At 42.8% G+C, this 10,159-nt stretch overlaps 1 protein-coding gene across 1 annotated transcript; it reads left to right on the plus strand.

The window, feature by feature from the left end:
- The first annotated feature begins 3,214 nt into the window (after nucleotides 1-3,214).
- Nucleotides 3,215-5,058, plus strand: LOC122945625. Its single transcript, XM_044304739.1, has 2 exons — nucleotides 3,215-3,997; nucleotides 4,213-5,058. The coding sequence occupies exons 1-2, from the start codon at nucleotides 3,942-3,944 to the stop codon at nucleotides 5,021-5,023; spliced, it is 867 nt and encodes a 288-aa protein (XP_044160674.1). The 5' UTR covers nucleotides 3,215-3,941; the 3' UTR covers nucleotides 5,024-5,058.
- The last annotated feature ends 5,101 nt before the right edge of the window (nucleotides 5,059-10,159 follow it).

Consider the following 10,159-nt stretch of genomic DNA (forward strand, 5'->3'; position numbering starts at 1 on the left):
ACTCGGAGGGCGTGTTCATCTGATAAGTTTTGGGTTAAGAAACCAGTTACCAGAGAGGAGAAAAAAAAAGGGGAAAAAGAAAGAAAGAGAAAAAAACATTTGGATTATAGATCTCTGGATATCGTTAACATTTGGATTATCGGGAAAAACTCTTGAGAGCTGGCTGCCCCAAGACTCTGCACATCACTGGACCCTTGGGTAATGTATATTTTGTTTTATGTAGTATTGATCTAAATTAATTGGCTTGATACTTAGCCAGATACCCGCTCACTTGCGGACGTGTAACGTTAGTTGCTACATCAGTATTTTCTCTGATTTCAGTTACGATGCATATAACTGAAACAAGGGGATAATATTGGAGAAACTCTTTGTTGGGAATCTTTGAATTCCCTAGTTTGATATCAAGCCAATAATTTATACGTTTTGTTGCAATACTACCATTATCTGAAGATTGGTCATCATTTTTGGGCGGAGCAAGGGCTCGTATCTGTCATCTTCTTGATTGAGTTTTCCGCATAATCCATTGATTGTATATCTCTCACAAATTTAAAGCTGTATTGCATAATATTCTTGTGTTGGTTGTGTAGTGTTTTGTTGGTATCATATAGTGGTGAATTCTGGGTACTGCATGTCATTGTATATTATTGAAATTTATGTTGATTCATTTTTGTTTGTATTTTAACCTATTGTATAATAAACCATTTATATTTTTGCATAGACGCTTGTACCCTGTTTTACTGATTGCACAAAATAATCAGGTTCTCGATTGAACTCTTTATATTTATATAAAGCCTTTGCTTTATATACCCGACATAAAATGGAGGCCCCAGCGAGATCGAGTTAATTCTTTGATTATTTGTGCAAATAGTAAACCGTTCCATACGTTTCTTGGCTACCCAGATTATTCATAGATCTGTGTATAACTTTATTGTAAGAAAATGAGTGCAGCCGGTAGTGAAGCCGGTTGTGATGTTGCAACAGGAGATTGTCCATCTAGCCCGGAGCAGTTAATCCATAACGTTGTTGAATATGTAAATTCACATTTAGATTTGGATCATGATGTGGCTGCATGGATAAGTGAGTTGCAGGCAGAAGCCAAGAGAGAATGTGTGGATGTATGGACGCCACTTGGCACAGTCAGGAGACAACTAACTTATCTTGATGTGCTTAGAAATACCGCAGGTAAAAACCAACACCTCTTAAAGATGTTGCCATCAATTTTGTATGCATTATTAGAGGTCAGCATTTTCTCAGAGAGTAGACATATGCATATAACGAAAATGAAAGCATATATATCCCATATGGAAGAAAGATTAGAATCTGCAAAGGCATCGATCGAGGACTTAAAATGTGAGCTCGATCACAGCCATGCTGCCTATCACAAATTAAAAAGTGAGGCAGAGGAGCTGCACATCCGTTATAGCAGTCTGCAGCAAACAAATGAACTAAGCCAAACTGTAGCTAATGTTCAAGGTGATATGTCTGATCATGAGGGATCTCCAGACCCTCCAATTCTCACACCCCAAAATGTAGATATGTCATCATCACATGCTCTTAAAGCGCAATCCATCCGAGACCTTAAGCCCCCTGAGGGTGATGGCATGATTACACAGGAGGTCTTAACCCATTTCAGTCAGGCGTGTCAAGCTGTAACCGCCTTACTAGGCGCTAGCGACGCAAAAGGCCGCAGAAGTGCCCCTCCACGTCCTCTTCTAGAGAGGAATGTTAGGGTTAAGTCACCTGTGCCAAGTGGGTCTGATGGAAGTGAGCGGAGCGTGAGTGATTGTGACAGTGATGTGGGAAAGCGTGTGATCCATTCCCTACCACGCAGGCATAAGATTGCCCATCAGGGGGATGAGAGTTTCAGACGACCAACATATGCTGAGGTGGTCTCTAGAAAGAAAAATACTCAGTGTTCAGAAAAGGATCAGAACTCCTCGAGTATCATTAAGTTTCTAAATGTCACTGTGCCCAAATTCTCTAAAAAGGGTTCTCCTGAAATTGCCAATCACTTAGAACTGTACCAGTCCACCATGGATTCTTTAAAATTGTATTCTGATGCGGACAGGATCAGATTCCTACCATGGGCATTTGATGGTAAATATCGCCACTACTTTATTTCATTTAGGGAGAGGGGAATTCAGGATTGGCAGGATGTTTTGCATGAGGTCAAATTAGAATTTGGACCTTACCGTACTGTGACTGCTGCAAAACGTGATATCTATAAACTCACATGTAGACCCAATCAGAGTCCCCGGGAATTCCTCCCCATCCTTAAAAATGCCTATGGGTTGGCGTATAGATCCCCAAACTGGGAGTCTGAGGAGTTCAAACAGCTGTTTTATGATGCAATGCCCATGCAAATTAAACTTAGCTTGGCCAGAGACCTTGATCTCAAAGCTCCCTTGGACAGGTTGGTGACGGCTGCCACCTCACTGTATAACATCAGTGAATGCCATGCTACAGGTGAGAGGAGATATAAAAAGTCCCCAGAACAAAGCATAGCAGAAGCTAAGGTAAACCCTAGCTTCAAATTTGAAACGCAGCCACGTAAGTACCCTCAGTCTACAGGACCTGTCCAACAAACCCAGCGACAACAGTTAGGACCCAAGCAAACAAGACCTCAGAGCCCCAATGGGCCAGAGGGGGATAACTCCAGTGCTGGGAGGTTTAACTACCGTCCCCAATATTACAATAGGGGTCCCCAAGGGGGATACAGGCGCTGGAACAACAGGCCCAGACAACAGAAGGAAAATAGGCCTGAATCCCCTACCTCACCTAGAAGTCGGTCACCCACTTCTAATAAGGGCACACCAGAGGTCCAAACTGTGCGCAAACCAAACAATCGTTTGGATCAGTTGGCAGATCAAGTGGCCAAATTACAGGAGATCGTTAGTAAAATGTCCCAGGTGTCAACTGGAAAACAGCCTGAGTCTTTTTTAGGGGCAACTGCAGGACCCAGCTCAGCCCCATAATGCAGGCAGGGCAGGGTCAGAGCCCAGGCCGGTGCAAGGCTACTGAGATAGTTGTAAAAGAATCTAATGTGATTTCTAATCCTACTTTGCCTTGCAGTGTTCTTGTCCCTAAAATTGAGGCCAAGGAGGAGATGTCTAACATGTTGTCTATATTACAGTCTAATCATGATGATTCCTGCACTAATGTGTCTTCTCCAGTGAGTGATCCTATCACCTCAGCGTCCATCCTGCGAGCTGCCGTCTGTAAGCTGTGATGTGATCCAGTGTTCTCCGAAGGTGGGGGCTGCTGCTGCCACCGCGAGCAGCAAGAATTCCAAGAATTCATCAGAGGTCGCGACGCTGCAGAAAGGTCAAATCCTTAACAAATGTCAAATAAGTGATCACCCTAATTTTTTATGTGATTTGTTTCAGATAGAAGGCCGATATTTTCTTGATTCCTATCTCCAAGATGAACTTATCGGACCAATCAGGGGTTTACTTGACACAGGATCACAAGCCACTATATTGTCATATGGTTACTTCAAACAGGTATTAGAGGTGACAGCAAAGAAGCCGAAACTGAAGTCGTTTGATGGCTCTTTGATAAGTGTCGTCAGAGACACTTTGCAGCTCACCAATACATAGAGAATCTACGTAAGCACCTTCAGCATGCTTTTGCATTTGCCCAGAAGAATCTGGAGAAAGCAGCCGTGAGCGCCAAAACCTACTATGATCTGAAGACTACTCAAAAGGAGTACCAACTTTCCGATCAGGTTTATCTCTATAACTTCGCCCGGGATTAGGTGAAGGAAAGGAAGTTCCTGCCTTCCTGGAAGGGACCCTATGTCGTCACTGACAAATTGTCACCTGTGGTCTACAAGATCAAAATTCCTAAGGGGGATGAATTTATAGAGAAATGGGTGCACATTAATCAATTACGTGTTTGTCATCCTAGGTCACAACTTCGCCAAATGGAAGGATTGCCGGATGATGAAGAGTAAAGAGATAACAAGGTTCCAGCTAAAGACGGAAACCCAGGATTGGTATAGTATGAACATACAAATGAACTAACCTATCCTCATGTATTTTCCTCTGTAACTAATTATCTCTTGACTCACTTTTGTATCGAGAACTTGCTCTGTCCAAGAAAAGAAACGATGCCAAATCAAAGATGTATGGTAGTATTAACTCTTTTCTTGCAGGAGTGCTAAAAAGTAGAAGATGTATGTACTTATATTTGTCATACAATATATTACAGGTGTAAAATGGCACAGAGGGTTGTTGCCGTTATCTGCATCGTCCTGATCTTGGGGAAGGAGTTCCAGGCCGAGCTGATTGCTGTACCAGGCCCTTCATCTGGGATCATGCTACAGGATACCACGGGATTCATCTTGACGAATAAGAGGATTCTATCTCAAAAGATCTACGTCAGTTTGGACCCACGTGTCTTCGTCGAGAGACAGTTCAACATTTCTGAGATTTCGTCTCCGGAGATAAAGAGTTGGTATCAAATGCACATCGGCTATTCCCAAGAAAGAATTACACAGATCCTGGAACAGACAAGGAAAACCATGACCAGAGAACAGTTTTCAACAAGTCGACGACCAAAGCGGTTCATTTCTGCAATTACAGCCGCCATAATCTTTGCCGTAGTGGGCACTGTCATTGCCACCGGTGTATCAGCTGTTAATTCCATCTCCATTAAGACATTGGAACTTGAGATCGGTTCACTGAAAAGGAACCTAATGAGTATTCATGCAGAGATGGAGGATCAGAAAAAAAAACATTTATCGGACTTATATTCCGTTGCAGAGGATACTGTCGTTACCGCCGACTTACACTCAAAGTTATTGGCTCATTCAATAGTTCTTCATGAGAGTCACGAACAGTTTAAACAAGAACTAATGTCTCTGAAGACTCTGAATGAAAAGCCCTTTGTGACATTCCAATATAACCCAACTTCTCTATTGGATTACATTGTAATGAAGGGGGATTTTGTTGTGCTTTTTCAGAAGTTTAAACAGTTATATTTACTTATTTTAGTTATAATGGGTATTCATTGCCTTTAAGAGCAATGTTGATTTATATTCACTGTTTTGTATGAAGTTTCATGTAGGTCAAAGTAAGTCCATGAGAAGATTACTGTGCTGTTCAAAAGCTACTGTTATTGTAACAATATATTATACATTTAGAAAGTTAGAAGATACGCCGCACCTGCAGATTCTGAGGCTTTATTGTTTTTCCTATCTGAACATGAATTCCACAGTGTGAGAATGGGCTAGATGTTCCTCAAAGTATATATTCATGTATCAAAGTTTGTCCCTCAGCCCTGAGACAAGGCCCCAGATGTCAGAGGTGTGAAGTGTTGAAAATATTAGGCATGTATGAGTTAACCCTTAATGGTATGATGCATATTGCTTATACAACAGTGCCACCTAGATATAAGCGGTTAATACTACATCAGTAGCAAAATTGCATTCTGGGTAGTATTATGACGCCATGCTCCTTATCCATGCACACACCCCTCCAACAATGATTGGAAAGTTCCAAACTCGGAGGGCGTGTTCATCTGATAAGTTTTGGGTTAAGAAACCAGTTACCAGAGAAAGAAAAAAAAAAGGGGAAAAAGAAAGAAAGAGAAAAAAAACATTTGGATTATAGATCTCTGGATTATCGTTAACATTTGGATTATCGGGAAAAACTCTTGAGAGCTGGCTGCCCCAAGACTCTGCACATCACTTGACCCTTGGGTAATGTATATTTTGTTTTATGTAGTATTGATCTAAATTAATTGGCTTGATACTTAGCCAGATACCCGCTCACTTTCGGACGTGTAACGTTAGTTGCTACATCCGTATTTTCTCTGATTTCAGTTACGATGCATATAACTGAAACAAGGGGATAATATTGGAGAAACTCTTTGTTGGGAATCTTTGAATTCCCTAGTTTGATATCAAGCCAATAATTTATACGTTTTGTTGCAATACTACCATTATCTGAAGATTGGTCATCATTTTTGGGCGGAGCAAGGGCTCGTATCTGTCATCTTCTTGATTGAGTTTTCCGCATAATCCATTGATTGTATATCTCTCACAAATTTAAAGCTGTATTGCATAATATTCTTGTGTTGGTTGTGTAGTGTTTTGTTGGTATCATATAGTGGTGAATTCTGGGTACTGCATGTCATTGTATATTATTGAAATTTATGTTATTATTATTATTATTATTTATTATTTAAGCGCCATTCATTCCATAGCGCTGTACATATGATAAGGGGTGCACATACATAATACAGACAATTGCACTAATCATAAACAAAATGAGTTACAAACTGGTACAGAAGGAGAGAGGGCCCTGCCCGTGAGGGCTTACAATCTACATGGTATGGGAGAAGGACACAGTAGGTATGTTGATTCATTTTTGTTTGTATTTTAACCTATTGTATAATAAACCATTTATATTTTTGCATAGACGCTTGTACCCTGTTTTACTGATTGCACAAAATAATCAGGTTCTCGATTGAACTCTTTATATTTATATAAAGCCTTTGCTTTATATACCCGACATTGTATGATCTTCTCTTGGTAGGGACACTGCAGGTTGCTCCCAGGAGGTGCTCTCCTACTACTGGGGTATCTCAACTGAGCTAAGCTTAGCCTCAGGAGCTTCAGGCTGACGAGGTAACTCCTCTAGTCCCCTGGAATACACTAACTCTCTCCTGTCTGGGCCGTCCTATATATAACTAGGGCTCTCTAGCTCCCTCTAACGCCCGGGAGGCTAAACTGCACCCTGACAGGTCTGACACCCAGTTAACACAGGGAAATACATACACATGACATACAATGCAATAAAACACATTAACCCCTTTTGTGTAGTGCCCACCTTTACCTAGTGGGACACTACAGGAGAGATAAGAAGGAGAAGAAGAAGGACGTGGAGCACCGGGAGTGTGGCTTTGTGGTTTCTGATGGTGTTACTCCCATTGGGCTTGGTGATGGGAGGCCAGGTACCTTATTAAGGCGGTCGTCCCTAGGTGAGTGTTGGGCTTACAGCGACTTATGCATTGACAGCACAGGCTGCAGATGGCAACACTATTGACCGTGCATGGTGGATGGCTCGCTCCAGATACATTTGCAGTCTGCTTTTTGCCTCCTGTGCACTGCGAGTTCTGCCTGCTTCTCCTACTTCTACCCTCTATCTCCTGCTCTGTCTTTCCCTCTGAACTCCCCTCCTCTTCCTCTCTTGTGGACACCCACATGACATCCATCAACACGTCATCATCGTCACCTTCACCACCACTGACATTAGAGATCTTGGAGTAGGCAGCAACAGCGGGGACCTCCGTCCTTGGGCTGATCTGGGTACTGTCGTCAGACCGCTGGGTGGCGGCCGTTGCTACCTCCTCTCCTGTATCCGATGCCAAGATTGGCTTCTCATCGGTAAGGTCTGAAATGGATGGGAAAATAATTCCTCTGACTTGAGTGGAGGGGCTATGGTGGTGGTGGTGGTGGTGTCTTTGGGGGTGCACACAGCAGAGAGTGAGGAGGATGCAGATACAGAGGATGAGGAGGGTGCAGAATCGAAAGGCTGAGTGAGCCACTTAACCAATTCTGGTGCGTCCTTTGGCGTAATCGCACGCACCTTCTCCAACTTCCCACTTAGCCTCTGGCCTGGTGCACCTGCCCGGCCCCTATCACCCCTGCGGAATGGCCTGCCCCTTCCTCTGCCTGCCATTTTCAAAATGACCCTTTTAAAAAGTCCCTATAGAAGAGCAGTATTTGTGGAAGCAGCTATATAGAACCCCTTAATGATTATTTGCTGGAAGCAGGTATATCAAACCACTTAATCAGTTTTTTGGGGGGCAACAGGTATATCACACCAGTTGCAATTAGTTGTTCCAATAGCGTTTGTCCCTCTGTATAGCTGCGGTATCGCAGCAGAACCGCACCCAACTGCTGCACAATACAAATGCACTATATAGAAAGTATTTTATAGGTATATCACACCCCTGCTTCAATCAGTTTTTTAGGTGGGCAACTGGTATATCACACCAGTTGCAATTAGTTGTTCCAATAGCGTTTGTGTCACACCGGTGACAGGTTTGAGAAGGTCTGAAAGATTATCTGCTCATTAGGGATCTGACAGCCTCTTTTGGTTTCACTTTGTCTGTGTTGCTTGTATGTCCACACCTCCTGTTCAGGTGTGGATCATGTGACCTTTACCTCCCCCTATTTAGTTTGACTTCACCCATCACTCCTTGCTCTGGATAGCTGGAGTGTGGTTCTAGTTGAAGTCCTGATCATCCATCATCCTTAGAAGTTAAGTGTTCCGCTTGTTGTGTTTTTCATTCCCCCCCCCCCTCTGTTGTTTACTAGGCCTCAGTGAGACGCTGGTTCCTTCACCAGGGAAGGAGCGGGTTGTCTCTGCCCTGTCATTTAGTCTAGGGCATCCGAGGGCCACCAGGGTTTTGTAGGTTCCTGTGTATGGGCATCTCTACCATCGAGAGGTGCCCATACAGATAGGAGTTAGGGCCAGGAGCAGGGTTTTATAGGTGGTGACCCTTTTCCTTCCCTAGCGGTGAGGCCTAGTGTCTTTTCCCTTCCGTATTGTTGTCTTTTGGTGTTCTCCCCTACTACATCCGTGACAGTTTGTCCCTCTGTATAGTTGCGGTATCGCAGCAGAACCGAACACAACTGCTGCACAATACAAATACACTATATAGAAAGTATATTATAGGTATATCACACCCCTGCCTCAATCAGTTTTTTTGGGTGGGCAACTGGTATATCCCACCAGTTGCAATTAGTTGTTCCAATAGCGTTTGTTCCTCTGTATAGCTGCGGTATCGCAGCAAAACCGCACACAACTGCTAGACAATGCAAATGCACTATATAGAAATTATATTATAAGTACAGTTGCAAGAAAAAGTATGTGAACCCTTTGGAATGATATGGATTTCTGCACAAATTGGTCATACAATGTGATCTGATCTTCATCTAAGTCACAACAATAGACAATCACAGTCTGCTTAAACTAATAACACACAAATAATTAAATGTTACCATGTTTTTATTGAACACACCATGTAAACATTCACAGTCCAGGTGGAAAAAGTATGTGAACCCCTAGACTAATGACATCTCTAAGAGCTAATTGGAGTGAGGTGTCAGCCAACTGGAGTCCAATCAATGAGATGAGATTGGAGGTGTTGGTTACAGCTGCCCTGCCCTATAAAAAACACACACCAGTTCTGGGTTTGCTTTTCACAAGAAGTATTGCCTGGTGTGAATGATCGCACAAAAGAGCTCTCAGAAGACCTACTATCAAGAAATTTGGACTTGCATAAAGCTGGAAAGGGTTATAAAAGTATCTCCAAAAGCCTTGCTGTTCATCAGTCCACAGTAAGACAAATTGTCTATAAATGGAAAAGTTCAGCACTGCTGCTACTCTCCCTAGGAGTGGCCGTCCTGTAAAGATGACTGCAAGAGCACAGCGCAGACTACTCAATGAGGTGAAGAAGAATCCTAGATTGTCAGCTAAAGACTTACAAAAGTCTCTGGCATATGCTAACACCCCTGTTAGTGAATCTACGATATGTAAAACACTAAACAAGAAAGGATTTCATGGGAGGATACCACAGAGGAAGCCACTGCTGTCCAAATAAAACATTGCTGCACGTTTACAGTTTGCACAAGAGCACCTGGATGTTCCACAGCAGTACTGGCAAAATATTGTGTGGACAGATGAAACCAAAGTTGAGTTGTTTGGAAGAAACACACAACACTATGTGTGGAAAAAAAGAGGCACAGCATACCAACATCAAAACCTCATCCCAACTGTGAAGTATGGTGGTGGGGTCATCATGGTTTGGGACTGCTTTGCTGCGTCAGGGCCTGGACGGATTGCTATTATCGAAGGAAAAATGATTTCCCAAGTTTATCAAGACATTTTGCTGGAGAACTTAAGGCCATCTGTCCACTAGCTGAAGCTCAACAGAAGTTGGGTGTTGCAACAGGACAACGACCCAAAGCATAGAAGTAAATCAACAACAGAATAACTTAAACAGAAGAAAATACGCCTTCTGGAGTGGCCCAGTCAGAGTCCTGACCTTAACCTGATTGAGATGCTGTGGCATGACCTCAAGAAAGCGATTCACACCAGACATCCCAAGAATATTGCAGAACTGAAACAGTTCTGTAAAGAGG

Source organism: Bufo gargarizans, chromosome 8, assembly GCF_014858855.1.
Source record: "Bufo gargarizans isolate SCDJY-AF-19 chromosome 8, ASM1485885v1, whole genome shotgun sequence".
Lineage (NCBI taxonomy): Eukaryota > Metazoa > Chordata > Amphibia > Anura > Bufonidae > Bufo > Bufo gargarizans.